We start from the raw sequence: 23,233 nt of genomic DNA on the forward strand, positions 1-23,233 counted from the left end.
AATTTCTCATTTCACAAATTTGCTAGCTTGTATAAACGAGTGAAAAACTTACTTGAATGGTTTAAAATACTTGTATAAATTATTGAATGATTCTCCTTTTGTTGATGATAAAGGGGGAGAATTGATAAATGTTTGGAATCATGAAATGATGAATGGTATATCATGATCAAAATATTGATGCATGAAGTGATAAATACTTAAAATTTTAATGTCTTAGCATCATATAGTTGTCACATCCCAGATTTATAAAAAGAATAATAAATCAATAATTTATTATTCATAATTTACATAATAAACTCTCTTTTTTTTATTCTTTTTTGAATTTAAATCCTTGTCTTTACAATAGTAAATATTCTATTAATTAGAAAAAAAAAAAACCACATCTTCTTAGTAGGGTCACAAGTCTCTTCCACCCAAGCTTCAGATCAATTACAAAGTAGTATAGTACTCTGAAAATAAATATAAGATAAAAATATATCAGCAACTACACATGTTGGTAGGAACCTCAAAATAATCTTTAATATTTATAAAATAAAAATAAATATCAATAATTTAATAAGAAATTATAATATATTGATTCATTATAAAACTTATGCATCAGAAAAACGATGATAATTTCTTACATAATAAACAAAATCATGCATCAGCCACATGCAATACATATATAATAACAAAGGCGTACATCACCCGATGGTGCACTCTCCTAATAGCGGATGTAGAGTCATATTCTACGGGATGGATTTCTCCCAACAACGGATGAAGATAATCCATATCGCACTCTCGATAGCGAATGAAGTGGTATCCCTCACCCACCCAAATGGGAATACATTCTTCCTAACAGCAAATGGAGGAACTGTCTAACCATAATGTCTGACGACCCGCTAATCCCTGAAGGGAATCGTCATACTTGCCCTCGGTAGGGATACATAAACATCCATGATCATTCATTTATACTTATTTATTCACTTATGCATGCATCAAGAAATCAATATGATTAAATATTATGAGAGACCATACTTGATGTAAATATGCTAGACTATGTTCATTAATGGCTCCGCACTGTGATGGGCCCGCATCTTCTTTCACATGTTACACTTCCAATGTGAACTATTAGCTTAGTCATATCTATTACATGATAATAATAATATCAATATCATAAACTTGAGAAAAGTAGCAAATCAATAATTATTTTCAAATGATATCTCCTGATAAATCATTTAAATTCATCAAATCATAAAGGTATGAAATATCAATCTCTCGATAGTCCTGAATCAACCAAAACTCTAATTGGAATATCTCAATTGACTTAAACCAAATTTAATTTAATTATGACCTAACGGAACTAACCTCAAATCCTTATAGATTCAATCTGGAATGACTCTAGACTGATCTAATTTAGATTTGATTGATCTCGATTAAATCAAGTAGGTTTGAATTAGTCAAGTTAGTTTGGAATAAATTTTCAAGAAACCTTAAAAATATATATTGAATTCCTAAATGATTAATATTTTTATTTTTAGACCATTAAAGAAACTATTTTTAGTTGATGGAGCACTTATAAAAACTATTTTTTCTGATTTTTTTTTATTTTTGGTCAATTTATTATGAAATTATAAGTCAAAAAATTTTGTTTATTGTTAAAACTTGTCACATGAATCCTTGATAATATTTAAGTGGTTCTATGATAAAAAAAAAAATTACCTTGAACCCTCAAAATATTAAATAAATATTTTTTTAAAAAAAATTAAACTATTTATGCCTAAATTTACCCAAATTGATCTATTAATATTTTTAAAAATAAAAAAGGGTCATTTAGGCCTACACAACTCATTTTCGAGGTCTCATAAAATTTTAGACCCAAAACATAAAATTTGACCCTAGTTACACTAATTTTGAATAGGAGTTATACTGTTTTTGGATCATATTCAAAAAACAATATCATAATCGTATTCAAAATCAGTGTAATTAAAATTATTCTTTCTAAAAATTTTAAAATTTTCATGAAGCCTTGTCATTGACTAGAGAAGCTCAAAATAACTAATTTTTCAAATTTTGGACCATTGAAGAACCTATATTTAGTTTTTTAAAAAATAGGTCCTTTAGGTTCAAAAATTGAAAATAGGTTCTTTAATGTTCCAAAAATAGAAAAAAAAAGGGTCATTTTAGGCTTCTTTAATCAACTACAAGTATTTTATATAAATTTTATATTTTTGAAGAAAAAACTTCAGTTCCATTCGGATTACTCATTTTAGACTAAATTCAACTTTTTAAAGACTAAAATTAGTAAGATACATATTTTAGTGGCTTAAAATGTAAAAAAGATGTATTTTATTTTTTGTATGTCATTTTCAATATTTTCCTTTGATTTTGGGAATTTTTTTAGATTTTCATTATTTATTTAAATTATATCAATAGTAGCATAATATTATAATTTACTTTATATTCAGTGATCCGAATTTTATTTTGTTTTTATAATATATTTATGGTAATTTTTATTTATTTATAATTTGATTATTAGTTTCATATTAGTTTTTATATTTTTACTATTATAAATTGATACATTAATATCATTATTTTTTTTTTATTCTGAATCGGTCCAATATTTGAGTTAATTAAATCGGTTTAATAAAGAATATTGGTTCAATTGAATAATTTTTTTTCTAAAAAAAAGGGAAAATGACAAAAGAGTCATTGAGAGAAATACAAAAATTCTAGAGACTCTCCCTGAAAAAAAGAAAAACTAATATGGGGCCGGCCACGGAAAAAATAATAATATTAGGGATTTTTTTGAAGGGAGGAAATCGCCCTGTAATCTGCTTATTATGCAATGGTATTCATATAAATTAAGTGGCAAGTGGCAGCGGCCTCGGTGATCGGCGTGTTGGTCTTCCTTCTACTTCTGGATCTTGCAGAGGCGACTTCGGACGAGACATGGAGAGCACACTGAAGGAACTGAGGGCGGAGGGGGAATCGGTGATGAAGCCTAGGTGCACCGTTGCCGGCGGCGTGGAGGACGCCTATGGCGAGGACCGGGCCACTGAGGAGCAGCTCGTCACGCCCTGGACCGTTTCCGTTGCCAGGTCTCGTCTTTCGTCCCTTGATTTGATCCCTCGCTCATCCGACGTTTTCTTTTCTTTTCTTTTCTCTTGCCGAATCGAGCTGGGGTTACTCTTCGACCACACTTTTCTAGTGATGTCGATGAACTAAAACAAGAGATCTTTTCTGTTCTACTGAAAATTTTCACCTGTTTTCGTGGGGCGATTACTCCCTAACTCCACTTTTTAGAGAAGCTGGTGGAAGGGGGATGGAACAGAAACGACGGAAGATGATATTTTGAGGATTTCTTGTTTTTATGTATACTATGGAGATCACTCCTTAAAACAACTTCTCTAATGAAGTGGACGCAAGTGCAAAAGAAGCAAAGTAAACAAAAAAAAAAAAAAAGAGTCTTTTCCCCTGCAATGAGTATCCTTTACTTTTCATTTGTTATGTCTTTTTTGTTTTATTTGGCTCGCTGGATCTTCATGATTTTTTTTCTCTTAAAGACTTCTTTTTTAGCAAATATGATTAAACAAAAACATACCTTGCTATGTATTCATCGGACTACAATCTTTCCTCCTATATTATGTAAATACATAATGATTCAATTAATTTTTATTCGAATAGGTGACATTGAAGTGTATTAGATCTATAAGTTGGATGGAAATTCTTGATGGCCTGGTCTTCTTTTGTTTTATCATGGGTAATGGAGTTGACGCACGCCCCTTTGCTACTTAATGCCTTTCTAATTTTGTTGGATCGTCTGGAGTTGTAGAAAGACTGAAGCAACTGTACTTTTTCGCGGGGGGGGGGGGGGGGGGGGGTGGGGGGGGTCGAGGTGGGGAAGGAAATGTAAGATCTAAATAGAAATCTTACCTTTTGTTCTGTTTATCTGCATTTCACTTCCCCTTGTAAGTTGCTCTTTGCGGACTCGCTCGTTTTTTCCCGTCTTGACCGATTAACAACAGATTTCTTTTCTCTGACAGATTACTTGTCCTTCGTTCTTAAACATTTTCTCACAACTTTGTTCTTTTTCTTTTTGTAAATGAAAACAAAAATGATAAGTCCATGGTTAAACTAGCAACTACTAGTGTATTTATTGATCCGGAAAAGGAAATTTTTCTTATACTTTTTCTTGTCTAGAATTCTCTTTTTGTAGAGTTGCTTGTTTTAATTATATTTGTTTAGGTACAGTGATCTGTTCTGTTAAGATCTTGCTGAAATAGGTAAATCATAAAATTCTATATTTTCCGCAGCGGATATTCTTTACTGAGGGATCCACGATTCAACAAAGGGCTTGCCTTCACTGAGAAAGAGAGAGATGCTCACTACATACGAGGCCTCCTGCCTCCAGCATGTATCACCCAAGAGCTTCAGGTCTAACAAAATTTTATTTCATTGACCAAAACTTTTATTGATACATAATGAACACCACTTACTGCTTTCAAATTTGAACTGCAGGAGAAGAAGCTCATGAATAATATTCGACAATATCAACTTCCTCTTCAACGTTACATGGCAATGATGGAACTTGAGGTATTTGCAAACAGCTTTTATTAACCATTTTTAGGTGAATTTGGGCTGTCGGTTTATGACCAATTGGTCTATGGATATGTGATACTTGCTTCTCCAGGAGAGGAATGAGAGGCTCTTTTACAAGCTTTTGATCGATAATGTGGAAGAGTTGCTTCCAATTGTTTATACTCCCACTGTTGGTGAGGCTTGCCAGAAGTATGGTTCAATTTTTAGGCGTCCTCAGGGCCTTTTCATCAGCTTGAAAGAGAAGTAAGATATCTTTCTACGTCTCTTCTATATTATGCCATCTTTTGTCAATTAAGGATGGGTCTTCTGTCTTACAGGGGAAAGATTCTTGAGGTCTTGAAAAACTGGCCTGAAAAGAGCATTCAGGTTATTGTAGTCACAGATGGTGAGCGCATTTTGGGTCTTGGAGATCTTGGATGCCAGGTTAAAGATTTTACTGCAGTTTTGGCTATATATATGAAACAATTTTGAAGGCTCTGCTGGTTTATTTGTGGTGGAATATTATACGTCAATATATGTTTGATCTTTTTGCTGATATCTTCATGATTTGTTTCCCGAACTTATGCAGGGAATGGGAATTCCTGTTGGCAAGCTTGCCTTGTATACTGCTCTTGGAGGAATTCGCCCATCTTCTGTAAGTGCTCTTTGCAAGTTGGGTTTAGTTGCATCTCCTGGGTTCTTTAAGCTATATAGAAAACAGTTAATTCTCCTCTCAGTTTTCCATTTTTTCTGCCTGTAAGTGTTCCAACTATCATTTGGTACTTTTTAGTGCTTACCTATCACAATTGATGTTGGGACCAATAATGAAAATTTGCTTGGGGATGAATTCTACATCGGCTTACGGCAAAAAAGAGCCACTGGACAGGTACCATCTTTGAAAAAACTGTGAGTTTACTGGTATAGTGTGCAGTTTGTTGTCTTAAATATTTGTTTCATATGTATGGTGTAGGAGTATGCTGAGTTACTGCATGAGTTCATGACTGCTGTTAAGCAGAACTATGGGGAAAAAGTCCTTATCCAGGTAAAATGCACTTGATGAGATATCTCAGTTATTTGAGGACACTTGCTTTCATATTTATGTTCCCTTGATTTTGCTATGGATGACATTGGTCGAATGGTTCTAGTTTGAAGACTTCGCGAACCATAATGCATTTGAATTGCTTGCAAAGTATGGCACAACTCATCTGGTGTTCAATGATGACATTCAGGTACCAGCGTAGATTTCTTTACTTTGTAATGCTGAGTAGATGATATTCTAGAAATAGGGAAATAACAGATATGCTAATGGGTCATTCCATGGACACATTTCAATTTTGAAGGGCCGACCCTTCCAAAGATGAAGATCCATTCGGGACTGTTACCAGCCCCTAGGATTTCTTATCTCTTCCAAAGATGAGAGATAAGAAATAAGATCCATTCATGGCTGTTACGAACCCTTCCAAAGGGTCATTCCTTGCTGTAATATCTCATCAAAGTCCACCTTTTTTCTTGTTACTACAGGGAACAGCTTCTGTTGTGCTTGCTGGACTTGTTGCAGCTCTGAAGTTGGTTGGTGGAACATTGGCAGATCAAACTTTCTTGTTCCTTGGTGCTGGGGAGGTCAGTCTCCTTGCTTTGCTTTTCTTCTTTCACTGAAAATGCAGACACTTTTAACTTATTGTTTGCAAAACCTTTCTGGAACTTTACTGTATAGAACATTTTACTAGTACTAGCACCATACTTGTTATTAAGTATTCATTTCATGGTGCCAAGGATAATGCCTAAATAATTGAAATTGTGACTGTTAGAGTCACTTTTAGATGTCCTTACCTATCTCATATTATTTAGTACTTGGGGACTTCTATATTTACAGGCAGTATTCAATATGTAAAATGAGTTGCCATTTTCTGAAATATTGTGCTTCTACAATGACATTTTCTAACATTTAAAGTTTGTATATTAGATCTGATTAATATATTTCAACTACTGACAAAGCCTGGTTTTTAGATTATTACAGTTATTTATGGTATTTGCAGGCTGGTACTGGTATTGCAGAACTCATAGCTCTTCAGATGTCAAAAGAGGTACTGCAGCATAAACCATCGAGTATGCCCTCATAAATTTCCACGAGTACTGTAATATGGGCAAACATATATCTGTACATAAGATTTATTTAGAACATATCTGAAACTCTGATCTCTGTTTGATTTTTTTTTTTTTGTGACAATTAATGAACATATTGTCACTGCTGTAGTCTAAAGTACCATTAGAGGAGACTCGGAGGAAGATTTGGCTTGTAGACTCAAAGGTATTTAGCTAGTCATGCTTCTGTCTGTTGGATTTAGTCAATTGTTAAAATAATGCAAAGGTCTCTTTGTAGGGTTTGATTGTTAGTTCACGCAAAGAGTCTCTTCAGCACTTCAAAAAGCCATGGGCACATGAGCATGAACCTGTCGGTACCCTCTTGGATGCTGTGAAGGTGCAAGAGTCTCCCCTCATGTTTCATTACCTTCTTATATATGAATATCTGTAGGAATATCCTTGAATTCTTTACTGATGCAGGACATAAGATGGTCTTTTGGTGCAGGAAGGCCTGTTTATAGTGATGGCAGCAGGTCAAATACCTGCGACTTCACCTGAATTCGAACTTGAACCCAATTAAATATATGAACCTGAATTTTACCCAACAAAGATGCAGGAAGTAGATGGCCTTTAGGTGCAGGAAGCCCTGTTCGTAGTGATGGTAGTGGGTATAAAGCCTCCACACTTCACCTGAACCCGGACTTGAACTCCATTTACTTCGTATCCAAACCTAAATTTACCAAACATGGATGCCTACCTTCTATCCGGAACCCGTCTTGTGCTCAACTAAAGGGTTTCTAAACCATTGTTTGACATTTTGGTTATTGTTCTCGTCTTGTCCTTGGTCAGACTGGTATGGTTCCAGTTAATGAGGTGTATATGGGCACATTGTCGCCAGGACGGATCCAGTACCCTTTTTAGGTCCATGCAGATATAACCTAGTTCTAGCCCCAAACCATGCTGATCTAGAGAGATTAAACGTAGACATGCATGGATTGGAGCTTCAATTACGTGTAAGTCAAGCATGAATCTTATATGAAGTCCCTAAATTAAGTCCTTGTAGGGGTTCAGATTTACCTAATTTCGAAGATATTAGCCACTTTAATCTTCAAACATTCTCCTTGAAAAATTAGGCTTCTCCAACAATTTTTTGAATATAGAGAGATTTGAATAGGAGGAAGAAGGTTTGGGAAGAGGATTGAGACAAGAGAAGGGAAAGAGAGTTGATGAGGGCTGGTTTCAAGAGTGAAAAAGGGAGAGAAGACAAAAGGAAAGCGAATATAGCTGTGAGGACTGAAATGAAGGCTTGTTAGCTTTCTTTTACACCTCACAAGAGACACCAATGGGTCTCTTTGAGGTCCAAAGGACTGTAGGTAGTTCTTCCACTGTTCAATTAGTGCACTATCACTTACTCTTGGTTCTAGGCGATTGAAAAGGAATGCCCAAGTGGCCGGTTTACCAATTTGATATATGCTCGAAGTATATATTAAGTTCTATACATCATGTTCTCTTAGTGTTGGTGATAGACATGGAGGTTAACAGTTCTAGAATCCAATGTACCAGTCTTTGGGTTTCTCCATCACAAGTATACATTAAACTTATGCCTTATGTATCATATAGTAACAAATGATTATCTCTGTATTGCTCCATAACTCTGGAGTGTGCGAACCAGTTAGGAATCCTTACATCAAGTTTGGTTCCCTTTTTTAGGCTATCAAGCCAACTGCATTGATTGGCTCGTCTGGAGTGGGAAAAACCTTCACTAAGGAGGTCGTTGAAGCCATGGCCTCCTTCAATGAGGTAGCACTATTTCCAAAATTCTTTTATCATGTGCTAGTGGGCAATAAAATGAGTTACCTCTGCTTTTCTTTTGCAAAATGCAGAAGCCTATTATTCTAGCTTTGTCAAACCCGACCTCACAATCTGAATGTACTGCTGCAGAAGCATATAATTGGAGTAAGGTAATACTTCCATTTAACTATTTTGCCTCCATGACATTGTTTGTGATCAGGTTCTATAGTTGAAACTTCTTTTCAATTGATAGGGGCAAGCAATATTTGCCAGTGGGAGTCCGTTTGATCCAGTTGAATACAATGGCAAGACTTTTGTGCCTGGCCAGGTTCCTCATTCATCAACATACCTGTGATTTCCCTCGATTACTTACATTGCTGATGTTTGGAGATGTAGGCCATGGCTCATCATGTCTGTTTTGTTGTGTGCTGTCAGGCAAATAATGCATACATCTTCCCAGGATTTGGTCTTGGCTTGGTGATCTCAGGAGCGATCCGCGTGCATGATGACATGCTCCTTGCAGCCTGTAAGTTGAAGAGGATTTATAACTGTGACTTTCTTCCAAAAATGTTTGTTTCTTGAAAAAAGAAAAGAAAAAGAGAATTGAGGTTCACAATCTTTAGTTAGAGATACCTAGTGCTGACCACTGCTTGCTAACTTTTCCATGGAATGGTTATGCGAGCACCAGGTATGACATAGCGATATATCTCTTGGGTGTGCTATTATGCTTTGCTTTCAGTTTGTTCTTCTTCTTAGTTCAGAAGTGCACATGGATATGGCCATATGGATTATACCCTCTTCCATCGGTGGTTTATGAAATCTAGTCTTTTCTAACCCTCACTTCTGTTGAAACAGCGGAAGCTTTGGCAAACCAAGTGACACCGGAGAACTTTGACAAGGGGTTGATCTATCCACCCTTTTCCAACATCAGAACGATATCGGCACATATTGCCGCTAACGTTGCAGCTAAGGCGTACGATCTTGGTACATTCTTTTTCATCCTTCATCCAACGCATTCCTTCTTTTCCGATGGTGCCTTTGCAAGATTTAGGCATTATTTGTTTGTACAAATTATAGGTTTGGCAACCCGGCTGCCACGTCCGCAAAACTTGGTGAAATATGCAGAGAGCTGCATGTATACCCCTGTCTACCGCAGCTACAGATAAATTAGCGGATGTTACATTGCCGCTGTTAAGGCTTTTATGTTGTAAAATGCTTTGTAGTTTTGAACTGGGGATTGTGTCGCTGCAGTTAATAAAGACTAACTTGCAGAGCTGCCTGGATCTGCAGTTGTCGCCTGCTTGCTGCAGATGCTGTTTAACCCCTCGTCGGAAGTGGAAACTGTGCTCAATAAACTACTGCTTGTCGGAATTCTGTCTTCATAGTACATATTATTTTTGCTGAGTGTTGACTCTGCTTAATATGCACAGGGAATACACATGTCAACGATCTTTTAACGATCGTGCTGAACCATCGTTCTAGGAAGGAATTGACGGACAGACAGACATATTGTGTTTAGTTTTGCCGTGGAATCAATCTTCGTTCTGACCACATACGTATACGTGCGATGAACCTTACGAGCAACAACAAAGCCACGGTAATCAAATCCGAACTAAACCGGCTGGTCGGACAAAAACATGGGATGCGCCGAATAGCGAACCAAAATTAACTTAATTATTTATTTAAAAGATATTTACATCAATCATGAAATTGGGATTGACTGTTCTAACTACCAATGTTTATATTAATAATATTGATTGATACTAATTATTTTTTATATAAATTTTTAATTAATTTTATTTTTTATAAATCTTTTATTCTATATTATTTTTTTAAAAAAAAAATTAAGAGTCGACTAGAAAGTTCCAAATTTCAAACAGGAGCATTTGAAAATATTATGCTTAGACACATTTGGCAAATTGCAGAATTTTTATGTCCCTATAATTTGGAATTGCCTCTCGATAGTTGTCCGAGACAACTTTGATAAGCACTTGGAAGAAGCAAGTTATTGGGGCTTTTGCCTGACTGCTCGTGAGCTGCTGCGTGTGCCTCTCTTGTTTCGTCTGTCACCCTCCCTCTCCTTCGGCTCATCAACTCGGGTGACACGGCCCTTTTGCTTTTCTCGTGGAATCTCATTCTTATCGTAGATATCGTAGATAGTATTGGTGAACAAATATACCGTGGCGGTTGATGAGTCAGCACGATTTGGTCCATAGGCCAATGTCGAGAGTCTTCTGTCGGTTGAGTTGGATGCCAAGGTTGATCGGGCCTTCGCGACGGGGTGTTGATCAGCGTTCCTTGGGGTGCCGATCCGGGCGCCGCGTATGCTGAGCTACGTCTTTCCGTCTCTGGAGTGGTTGGCAACTCGTCTTCGTGAGGTGGCCGCGCCCTCGGGAAAGTATGCTGGTTGGCGTTGGTCGGGATTTGGGCCGATTGACTGCTCTCCTTCGTGCGCTGGATGGTGATTCTCGGGTTGAGACGCTCGCAGGTCGTGGGCGGCCACTTTCCTACAAAAATGGCCCTCGTTGGGTGCTTCCCGACGAGTCCCCTCCAACGAGCAAGTTAGTGGAGTATTCAATTAATTTTTCCCCTCTTTTTTTCTCCGAGCCAGATGTCGGCCAGAGGTCTTTATATTAGTACGTGGGTCGGTTGTATGCGGGTTAGCATGGTGGATGTGCTAAACAGTACCTTGGTATGGATTCTGACTTGACGTGTCTCGGGGGGGCCGTGCCCTCGGGATTCCCGAGACGTGACGTGCCGAGCAACGCTTTAGTACGGATTCTGACTTGGCGTGTCTCGAGAGCCATGCCCTTGGGATTCTTGAGATGTGATGTGTCGAACAGTGCCTTAGTATAGATTCTGACCTGGCTTGTGACGTCGATTGTGACGTGTCTTGGACCCAAAATATGCCGTATCAGATAAGTAAACCTTAAATAGTTGGATGGATAGATCGATTTTTGGATAAACCGTATGAACATAAAATCGATCTAATTTTATATTATAATAAAAAAATTGCCTTAAAAATATTGTATTTTGTTTTAAAAATACACTATATTGTATTTTGTTTTAAAAATATTATAATATTTTTGTTTCGAAAATATTATCACATCAATATATAGTTTTCAAAAATACTATACAAAACACTATACAGTGTTTTTAAAACACTATATAATGTTTTTTGGTTAAGAACTATACAGTGTTATATAGCTCGCTCACGCACGCACAGAGACTGAGAGTCCCTTCATCTCTGACAAATTAAAATTTTAAAGTGTAAGACATGAATCCTAAAGGAAACAAATGGTTGCTCATATATTTTACCTAATTTCCAAGAGATTAGCCGTCGGATCTTCAAATAATTCTCCTCGAAAAAGTAATCAACAGCTTACTCTTCTTGATTCCTCAGCAAGTTTTATTTGCAAACGGAATCACCTATCCCACCGAGGCTGCAGGAATGCCCGCGCGGCCAGTTTTACCAATTATCCATGGAATCACCCTCTTTTCTCTCTACATCATCATCTTGTTCTGTCGATGTTGGTGATGGACGATGGAGATTTAACAGTTCCAGAACACACTGTTGTACCAATCTTTGGGTCTCGTTTATGCCTCTTATGTTATCATTTAATACCAGATGCTTATGTACGTGATCAACCGAGCACGCTCCGACTTGGCATGACGACCGAGATAATGTGACTCTGCCCTCAACACATCTATCTAGTCGTAAAAGCAACTCCGCCCTACTCGAGATATCATCATCAACATAGAGAGTAGTAGTAACACAGTTTTTAACTTTTACACACTACTACAGTTTGAACCAAAAAAGAGAAGACAAACATTAAACTCACTTCTCCCTTTTGGTATTTTAATTTGCTTCATTCTCTGTCTTTATGTGTATCATCTACAACCGAAGCACTCCGGATTCCCCAAAACGACTTTGGAAGAAGATGCTTTTTTGTGGCGGTGAACAGCCAGCCTATGTTTGAACCACACATGTCACAGTCTGCAATAGTCCATGCATACCTGCATAAAATTGCACTTTGATCACAAATGAAAACACCCTCAATAAAAAGGAATAATGTCGCCATCCATTTCAACATAAGCAAATAAAAGCTAAATAATTGCATCAGCTTAATTATTAATTGCATGAGAAAATAAGCACCAACGACACAATATTAAATGCCACAAGTATACCACAACAAAAGCATATCTATAAAGAGAAACTTGTTTCATGAATAACTTGGAAACAAGCAGCTGATGGAAATAGAAATACCAAAGCAAGCCATTTTGTAGCATAGTTACTGGATCAACCCCCAAAACTATTTATTGGCTTTTGCATTTACCCTATGCTTCACATGCAAGCTGATTTATATAACAAAAAATACCATGATGAGGTTTATCCTTTGATGAGTTTGAATCAATGAAATATAATAATTATTTGCTACAGCAATATCATCAATCCATATGATTGCTAATTTCTCTAACAAATATCTGCTACTTCTTCTAATCAATTACTCTCTAGCTACTCCTTATCTCATTATCACTTTCCGTACGTTTTTTTATCTATACTCAAATTCTTAAAAGATTGATATTCTGTTAAACATACAGAGAAAGAGCACCTAAGTACCAAATATTTCTATTTTCTCATATTGAAATTGTTATAATCATCATGTTTTGCAAATATATATTAATTTTATATTTTCTATTTTTTGCATTACTTTTTAGACTGATCTCAATCCCATCCCCATTCATATCTGATCTGTTTTGCTCGGTTCTGTTACAACTAGTCCACTGTCAAAAGCATGCACCTTCCCAAAATATAAAGCCAGAACACATTGCCAAAGGATTCTAGTTCAAGCGGCACAAGTGTGTGGCCAACTGCTAGAACAACTCATGGCAGGGCCACACCTGTCGGCACAGCCAGCCAGAACAAAGCGGATGAAAAAGAAAAGAAAATATGATGACTAGAAAAGGAAAACTAATAATTCATATCCATTCTGCAAGTTGCCACCGCATGTGCTCTTCATCTTTAATAGTTCATGGAAATGTGTCAGCCGTGGAAATCCTTAGAAGCCTAGAAGTTGGCAGAATTTATGACGCAACTCCTGAACCCCCAAAATATCAAGCACGATATTGAAAATGGTAGGCCAGACAAATTTAATTAAGCCACTGTGATGAGATTAGTAGTACTTTTGGTTTGGCCAAGAAAGCACACAGTATCTCAAAAGGATAAGCATATCCAGGTCCTTTTGTTCCAATGCCTAATTTGAATTCTCACCCAAAATGATATGAAAGGAAAACATATTAATCATTGATGATGCCAAATATGAAAATCTGTGTTTCCTCAAAGCTTATTCACAATCAAAGAACATTTTTATATGAGCCCATAGAAAAAATTATCATCAAGTCAAAATTAATATATAGATCAATAATAAGCTTAGCGATTCCATTTAGCTATAAACTCATACATGCCATGTGGAAGATCAAGCAATGGTGAACACAGATGGCCGCTTGTCAACCAATGCAGCATCTGCAGTAAGGTCTTGGAGCAGAAAGGATGGAGAACAATAGAAGCTTGGACCTAACCCAAGTTAGACAAACACAACCGTTAATAGAACAGGATTCTACATGGCACTGGAATGATAGCATGTAGTTGTATTCATGATTGCAATTAAGCCACCCCAACGTATATGTCCATACATTAATCAGAAACCAAATTCGGTTGAAGGTTCTTTAACTAAAAGAACTCAGATTTCCTTTGATAGAAAAATCCAGATATTCTTCAGTTACAATATTGAGATACAAGGATTAAGACTACTGGATCCAGATGCATGTAAAAGGTTAGTGGTGAACATCTTGGAGCTAGATAGACTAAAGCTCTTCAAATAAGAAAAGATTAAGTCATAAATGACAGAACAAACAATCATTTCAAAAATGTCACTGCAGAGATGTAGAGTTGGTAATTCCTATATAAATTTGATGGGCTGATTGGCAAGAGTCTAAGAAGAAATTTTAAAAAGAAAAGCTTTTGTTTTATGATTTTCAAATAAATCAATAATGCATCTATAAGCCACATCAAGATCATGACAAAATTGGCTAATAAAGAAATGTATCTCCATACCCTGGAAACCAGCTATGTTCTTTAACAGGGCGTCCACGAAGTTCAAGCCCACTTGCACAGCAAACAGTTATGGTCTCATGAACAAAACCATGTGGATTCACATAAGCATTGAGGGGGCCATCACTAGACATTACCACCATATCACTTCGTTTAGCAATTAAAACCTACAAGAAAAAGAGAAAGTCCTTAAGATCACATATAAAAAATACCATACAGCCACAATGACTTCACTTGCAAAGCATATATCACTCCCTAAGTGAAGCTGCAACGAATGTTTAAACAGATCACAGCGACCTAACATGCATCTTGCTAGAAAAGAGGTTAAAGATATACCTGACATATTTTGCAACGTATAAGATTGAAGCCATTAAGTAATTGAATTTCCCTTCGCAGTCTATAAGAAATTCCATCAATCTCTAGCAGCTCCTGCCTTGTTGCTTCAGACATTGGAAGTTTGCTGGCAATATAAAATGACAAAAGATCCGGCTTTCTTGCATAGTCGTCTAACCTTGGGTTTCCTATTATCTTCCTCCAAAGGTCTGCAAAAACAATAGCATATCATCTTAAACAAGATAAAAAATAATAAAACATACAAGAAAAATCAAAACAACTGATCGTGCAAATATTGGCAGATTACTCGGTTCTCAGCAAATACTGTATGGCAGTGTGAATATTGTAGTTCAAGTTCTTCAAAAGAAAAGTGCTCAAGTTCTCTCTGTTCAAATTTCTATACATGAAAACGATAATGTCTACAACAAAAGGTCAAATAGAATGCCACAAATGGCATTATCTGCCAGCATTATGAAGAGTGAAGTTCTTTCTAACACAGAAACTATCAAAAGTTAGCTTCTCAATTTGGTTCAACAAAATTTGGAGAACAATCAACTTGAGCTCATCCTGCAGTGATCTATTTTCTGTCATACCGCTTCCTCTCTTCACAACAACATTCTCTTTTCCAGACAATGTACACTCTAGTTTCCACTCACCTATTCCCCAGTCCTGGATACATGCATCTCTCATATAAATATTTTAGCATATCTACATTTGACCCTAACAACCCAAGCTATTATATGAGAGATATTTCTCTCTTAATATTCTCTGATTGTCGGTGGCATTCTAGCTGAATTTTACTAGTCATTGAAAACCCATTAATGTCTAGTATGAGGGAGCAGTAATCTTGGGACCTTATAGGTGGCTCAAATTCTCTAACAAGTGTAGAGAATGAAAATAAAAGACAAACTGGAAAGCATAAGACACTAAACATGCCAACTATTACAACAATTTTCCAATTAACCAGGCAACAAGTTCTAATATTTACAATAGCTCATCAATCAGAGACTAATAAACCTTGGACAAAGGATATTTCAGCGGTTCTATCAATAAATATCTCTAGGAGATCCTAGCACGAGCAAACCCATGGACTATGCTAGTAGAGGTTCTGCATTCCATGGTTGAACACTATAGAAACTGAGTGGCATATATGCCAACTTATATCATACACAAGACCAATAATACTTTCAAAACAGTAAGATTCATGTCATACGACTATAAAAACACTGTACTGGTTGTACAGAACCACCCAGAATACGTATGAATCCCAATAATTTGAAACATGGCAACAACAAACAAAAAGGAAACAAAGGAAACGGTGTAATAACAACTTATGGTAACATGCAACTATCCCTTTTCTAGGGATAGCTCAACCATACAAAACAGATTTTATCTTTACATGCTGAGATTTACGAGTTGCCACTTTATGCTACGACCACTTACAACAGTTCACATGCATGAGAAAGGTCATCTTACCTGCAGCTCGTCGAGCAAGTGAATATGAATCATACATTTGGTAAGCCCAGTAAGGTAAAAAGGTCATTGGGGCATTGAATTGCCATTTTGACTCACTAGTGGCCAAATTGCTTTCCACTTTTTCACCATCATCAGACCTTTCTCTTGGGGACCACTCGATTCCATACTTACAAGATTGACTTGATTTGCCCAATATTTTTGAAACAGAATTTTTGTGCCTTCCATTCTGCTCATGCATAAATTCCTCATCAACACTTGATGGCTCAGCAGATCTCTCAAAAATACAAGGAGAATCACCAGAATCACTTGGTGAAAGCGACACTCTCATGTCCATTGAATGATCACTTGTGATGCTACCATAAGACATACAGTCCCAACTAGTTTCTGCGTCCTCATGCCCATGCTGCTTAAAAGGAGAACCACTCGAACATGCAACATGTGCAAAACTGGGCCTCTGAAAGTTGCTGATTGAAGCTAAGCGTGCAAATGCTTCCTTTGGTGTTCTCATTGGAGTATCTTCCTGAACAATTTGGACCTCTCCACATGGCTGTTGAAAGAAGGGTAACCTTTTGTTAGTCTTCTGTGAACAACAGGGCCAAAAGGCGTGAATATTGCTGAACTCACTGCTCCTTCAGCATCTACCCAGCGGCGTCTTAGTCGAAAGCGTTGTTGACCACGAGCAACTACATTCAATGAACCATCATCTAGACGGCGGTATTGTCTTATCTAGCACCGCATGTAAAAGATGTGTGACTTAATACTGTACTTTTGGACAACTTTCACAGAGGGATGATAATATTAACAGACCAAAATTAAATCGAAGGAAGTATTTAATACACAACCGACAGTACATAATAAAACTTTTCTTACTATTATCAAAAGAATTAGCAAAAAGACAATCAAGAAGTCCAAATGCCAGAAATAAAAATTTAAAACAAAGATACCTATCAGAAAGTTATTCACACAGGGATTTTAAAGATCACTTCAACACTTAAAAACTTATGAAACAAAGTATACTTTCCATCATCTTGATGGCAGTAGTCTTATCTAGGACCACATGAAAAAGACATGACCTAATACTGTACTTTTGGACAACTTTCACAGAGGGATGATATTATTAACAGACCAAAATTAAATCGGAGGAAGTATTTAATACACAACCAACAGTACATAATATACCTTTCTTACTATTATCAAAAGAATTAGCAAAAAGACAATCAAGAAGTCCAGATGACAAATGAAAATTTAAAACAAAGATACCTATCAGAAAGTTATTCACACAGTGATTTTAAAGATCACTTCCACACTTAAAAACTTATGAAACAAAGGATACTTTGCTTTCCTAAATGGCAGCAAGTTTCAGCAAACAGTACTATCTATTTCAGATAACCCATAATCAAGAAGCCACATATGATAGGATAAACACTTCTATTGCATAAGAAATATTAGAAGGAAGCAACAACTAAAATAAACTTCAGGCAGAAATTGAACTTCTCAGTTCCTGGCAGAATATTCCTGGAACACCTAGTCTACCAAAAATTCACATTCATAAAGGCTGCTATTTAGATTATTCAGCCACAGGATATATTCAGGCTGCTCTTCCTTGATCTCAGTGATATATTCCCCATGTAAATGATGGTTATACCGAAAGATGAAATTCCAATCACCACTCCAACATAACTTGCTAATCAAAATAAAACATATGACAGAAGGGCCATGTGATTACAAAGACAATTTGTGTGTGGTAATATTCCACTAAAATAATTTAACTTGAGATGTGATCCTTAAATAATTCAACAACAACAACAATGATGATGACGACAAGCCATGATATCCCAACTACTGCTAGATCTTTTCCCAGCAGTGATACAGAATTACATTTCTAGTTGAATTAAGAGCATTAAAAGAGTTAGAGAACATTAAAATAGAAAAAGGGACACATTATTACACGTTTCAATTCTAATGCTCCTTTTAACTGCATAAAAGCAGATAACTGCCAAGTGTTCATGCCTTCCAAAATCATAATGAACCATAGACTGTATAGTTTTTTTTCTTTGTCAATTCATCCTCAAACAGGTACAGAATGATACTCCTAGAATTATTAATCCTAGGCTCCTGTTAAGTAAATTTTCAACTTTAAACCTTTACAACCGTGATTCTAAAGTGCATTTTCTTATTAAAAACTAACTTCTAGTAATCAAATAAATCTTTAAATTTTACTACCTTATAAACAAACTAAATGATATTTGTTATTCAATGCAAGCACAGATGGCGTATTTACCTGCAACAGTTATAGTTACACTACTTGAGGGAGGTTAACAATATTTTTTTTTCACAGTGCTGGATCTAAAAGCTACAAAAACACAAGCAAAATTTCTATTTACATGTGTAAACAAATCCATACCTCTGCAGTAGTCCCAGTCAAGGCAAAACGAAGTCTTCCATCATCTGGATGCCAATGAACTCGAACCTAAACCAAATTTTAAAATAGTCATAATATGCTACAATGTAATGCCTGACCCAATAACCAAATAATTAAAAGATGAAAAAGGAAACTCAACATACCACACCTATTGTACATGGCGCATCAGATTGGCTCAGAGCTTTTTCCACTGCAGCTATAAATCGTGGTTGAATAACACGAAGAGGGAGTGTTGCTTCAGGAAACAAAACAACCCCTAATGCATGGCAAATTTAATAAATTATACTGAAAAACTAGCAGCACAACTCAATCTTTCATAAGAGACTTGGCCACACAAAAGAATTAGACAGAAAAGAGCATTGCATGTGCTTGAAAATGGGATCCAATCACAACATATGAAGTGAACATTATCGATGTACTGAACACACTAAATATACAACAAATCCTTATTCAGGAGCTCTGTGTGCATCACTTTTTGCTCCTCATACAATTTGCCAAACAAAACAAAGTCCCTTCTTTGAAAATATCAAGTTAGCCTAATTCTAATGCATGAAGAATACAACAAAGGCAGGCCAAAATTTTCAAAACTTGACTCCAAAAACAATGAAGAAAAATAATTTTAAAAAAATCAATAAATCAAATGCAGCCTTTCAAAAACTATGAATCTTAAGACCAAACTCAGTTGACAAGATAAAGAGATGGGCAAAAATAAGGCCAAAAACAAAGCTTCACAGATGTTTTTCTAGATGCAAGTATCAAAACCAATTACATGCCAGCTATAATAGAAAGGTAATTGAATTAAACTCATTGTTCGGAACTTTGGCAGAATAAGACATCAAAACCAAATATTCCATGATATTAAAAACTAGTTACATGTTTCAAGTGTATGCATAATCTGTAACACCTCGATTAGTCCCACATCGAAAGTGGACAAGATTAAAATTGATTTATAAGGATCTGATGAGTATACTACTTTCAACTTCAGCTTAAATATTTTGATAAATGGTTTGGGCCAAATGAAGTTGATAGACCAATTAACCCATCATGCCCAGGTCGTGACATTTGATATTAGAGCCGACTTAATATGCTAGAGGTTAATCTAGACTATGCTTGACAAGGATGTCAAGCTCATGAGTGGGGAAGATTGTAACATCCCGATTAATCCCATATCAAAAATGGACAAGATTAAGATTGACTTATAAGAGTTTGATGAGTGTACTACAATGAACTTCAACATAAGCATTTTGAATAGTGGTTTGGGTCAAACGAAGTTGATAGACCAATTAGCCCATCAGGCTCGGGTCGTGACATAATCGGGCAACGAAAAAGCATTCAGACAATTTCTCTAGAGAATAACTTTGTTCAAGGTTTGCATGTCATAATATTTGCCAAAGCCTATAAAAAGAACATTTTATAGCCTTCAGCGGGTGCAAAATGAATGTCCCAATACTAACACCACTTTTAATTGCAAAGTCATAGGGCCCTAAGTCGCCATGCTTAAATTAAAATGCAGATGTCTAACAAAATCTTCCATTTATATGTCTTGGCAAGACTAAGCTTAAGCCCATATTATGCTTTAGGTTGGTGAGTTCAAGCAACAAGTTCCATAATAAACCTTGCAAAAGCATCACAATGGTGGATAAATATAAAAAGGTAGAGAACATTTTCTGGTAGTGTTCTAAAATTGTCCATATCATCTGTTACAATGAATTCAGCAGCTGCACATCCTATCACATGTATGATAGAGACTTAAAAAGTGTTCTGGAATGACAACCATACCATAGTCTCAAACCAGATAGAGCGACCTGCTACTTCAAGATGAATAGCAGCCACTCCAAGCCCGATTTCATTGACCTTTTTTTTTTCTGTCACAGTGTGAGATATACTATAGCATTTTTGTATGATGATTTAGTGAGCATTGTCTACCATTTACTTTGGATCAAAAGAATCATGTTTTCATCCCTTTATGGTCAAAATTTATGTCTGGTTGAAAGAGGGCAAGCCTTGGTGCCACTGTAACTGTGTCCTAGACAACAAGGCTTGGAGTCATGGAAACAACTCTCTACTTACAAGTCTAAGACTTTGTGTATTGACCCATCTTAGACCCTGCATTGATGGAACCTCAGGCACTAGGCAGCTCTTTATAAAAGAGACTGATTATCTGTCACAAACTGATGGAAACCTCATGACTCAAAATTCAAAAATTGCGACAGTTTAAGTCATTGAGAAAATTTTTCCTCTTTTTGTGTTATCTTCAAAGGCAAGTTCTATTACACGGAAAAGATGATGACCTCAGATAGAATATAAATATAAATAATGCTCTTAAAGTGGTGGTGGCACTAAGATCGCTAAGCTTTACATATGCAATCTTGGTTTTATAATAACTAATGTCAACATCTACCTTCAAGATAGAACATTGGAAGGTTCAAGATTGCACCGCCGTCCAAAAACAAAAGTCTTCCATGAGTATCATCAACCTCTGTCACAAAAAAGGAACTATAAAGTTTTAAATCGGCAAGACAAAACAACACTACTTTCTGGACAAACAATATAAATACAATTACCACCAAGATATGAATGCAAGGAAGCCAAACAAGTATTGTATGTGAAGCCACCAACTGGACCAGCCCCTCGATAACCATGACTACTTCACAGAAAAATGCACTCTCATTAGAAAAATGAAAAGAAAATCATGCATCTGCTCATAGTATCTGTGCAATCAAAGTTTCTCTCTTCTTTTCTTTTCATAAGCCCATAAACTCTGGTACCTCTCTTTAATTACCCCAGATCTCCAGGTCTTCTTTTTTTAAGACAAAGAGAACTATCTCTAATGAAATGATAAAGAAGCAATAACAAATAAGGATTTATGTCATGTGTTAACTTTCTCCCTCTCTCATTCGCAAACCAAATTGGCGTAAGCTAAATAGTGGCACAACAAGGCCTTTCTCACATGTTGATAGAAGTAGAAAAAGAGAAAAGATAAACAAATTCGTGGACGTTCCAATACTTCGCTCCACAGCACAAGTGAGAGACGTATTATTGCAAAATGTAGGTGAAACAACAGGAAACAACAACAGGGAGAAGAAGAAAAAGAAATCATTAATTCCAAAACTTCTGTCCAATCCTAGGGCAAAATATTGAACTTCAAATAAGCACCGTTGTAAGCCAAATACTTCCACCTTGAAATATAGTGGACTCCCTGATACTTCGAATTCTAATGATACCAAAGAAAATCGAGGTCCATCAAAATTAGGGTTTGTTATTTCTTCTGGATCGGCTTTGCGGTGGTTAGAGCGGCATTTAGCCCTAACATCTAACATCCAAGAGACCATTCTCCCCGCATCTAACATCCAAGCTCTAGAACGCAATCGTCGAGAGGAAGGGGAAGGGGGTCCGAACCTAGCAAAGGCAGACGAAGCCAAGATCCCAAGAACAAAGTAAACCATCAAACCCCACATCTATCATCCAAACGTAGGGCACGATCGCAGCTAAGAAACCACCAAGGGGAACGAATCCAAACCTGGTGAAGGCGGAGTCATCATCGTCATCGGAGTCGCCGTGGTGGTTGCTGTCGACCTCTTCGACCTGGAGCTCCTCCATGTCGAGCTCACGGATCTGCTCCATTTGAAGCCTTTCGTGCTCCAGCAATCGCCCCTCATCCGTCTCTCGCATTCGTCTCTCTCTCTCTCTTTCTCTATCTCTTTCTCTTCTGTGGATTTCTCTGAGAATACAGAGTCACGAAGATGAGACCGCTTTCCCTCTCGAAGACTCGTATAAATAGATAAATAAATATGGATATAGATATCTTCCTGTGCACAGCGCATACGGTGACGCTATGGATTGATTTGTCAGCGAGTAACGATTCCCCATACAGATTGATACATTAGTAGGACCCACGAGACAGCAACAACTATGGCCATCGCTTTGCCCTAAACATAGGTGTCCTCTGCTGATAGACTCGGCGAGTGGGACTGCCGCGCGTCCCGGTGTGCCGAATCCTCAGTATGCCAACGCGGCTTAAATCAATGCCCACTCCACGAAACTGAACCGATGTTCTCACGGAGACCCCCCCCACCCAGAATGCTCGGGCGTCGCCGATACCAGCCAATGCGAGGCCCTTCTTGCATGTTGTGCATCTCGACAAAGTCACGGAGTCGCACCTTCATGCCTCTTTCCCGGGGAAAATACACTGTTCTTAAAGCGAACCCTAGATAGTTAATTGAAAAGGACCAGCTCACTTGGGGTCCATTTATTCTTTGGCCGAGAGGAGAACTCCATGACAGGATTAAAGATAATGGATGATAACATATACATACACATAATGATATATTGTCCTATATCATCAGTTGGAGCTATCGAGAAATAATAATACCTCATCCATGATGTCCTAATCCATGACCAAATTGGCATCCTAAAATAATTAAGACTGGGAATCAATCCCTTCAATTTGCAATTAA

General features: G+C 36.9%; 2 protein-coding genes across 3 annotated transcripts; one reads left to right on the forward strand and one right to left on the reverse strand.

Moving 5' to 3' along the window:
- Positions 1–2,855: 2,855 nt before the first annotated feature.
- Positions 2,856–9,837, forward strand: LOC135666439 (NADP-dependent malic enzyme). The gene is made up of 19 exons (XM_065178007.1): positions 2,856–3,080; positions 4,296–4,416; positions 4,501–4,575; positions 4,673–4,824; positions 4,899–5,004; positions 5,150–5,215; positions 5,351–5,446; positions 5,531–5,602; positions 5,706–5,789; positions 6,082–6,180; positions 6,597–6,644; positions 6,815–6,868; positions 6,941–7,039; positions 8,353–8,442; positions 8,526–8,603; positions 8,687–8,761; positions 8,869–8,959; positions 9,289–9,417; positions 9,511–9,837. The coding sequence occupies exons 1-19, from the start codon at positions 2,932–2,934 to the stop codon at positions 9,597–9,599; spliced, it is 1,773 nt and encodes a 590-aa protein (XP_065034079.1). The 5' UTR covers positions 2,856–2,931; the 3' UTR covers positions 9,600–9,837.
- Positions 9,838–12,145: 2,308 nt separating this feature from the next.
- On the reverse strand, positions 12,146–22,558 carry LOC103974498 (uncharacterized). Of its 2 annotated transcripts, none has more exons than XM_009389349.3 (10): positions 22,297–22,558; positions 21,341–21,420; positions 21,178–21,255; positions 18,920–19,032; positions 18,759–18,824; positions 16,979–17,080; positions 16,355–16,901; positions 14,882–15,087; positions 14,549–14,712; positions 12,146–12,450 (listed from the first exon to the last, which is right to left on the reverse strand). In XM_009389349.3, the coding sequence occupies exons 1-10, from the start codon at positions 22,446–22,448 to the stop codon at positions 12,303–12,305; spliced, it is 1,656 nt and encodes a 551-aa protein (XP_009387624.2). In that variant the 5' UTR covers positions 22,449–22,558; the 3' UTR covers positions 12,146–12,302. The 2 variants fall into 2 exon arrangements, with proteins under 2 accessions (XP_009387624.2, XP_065034078.1); XM_065178006.1 differs by having other exon boundaries at positions 21,341–21,423; positions 22,297–22,547.
- Positions 22,559–23,233: the final 675 nt, after the last annotated feature.

Source organism: Musa acuminata, unplaced genomic scaffold (assembly GCF_036884655.1).
Source record: "Musa acuminata AAA Group cultivar baxijiao unplaced genomic scaffold, Cavendish_Baxijiao_AAA HiC_scaffold_1102, whole genome shotgun sequence".
Lineage (NCBI taxonomy): Eukaryota > Viridiplantae > Streptophyta > Magnoliopsida > Zingiberales > Musaceae > Musa > Musa acuminata.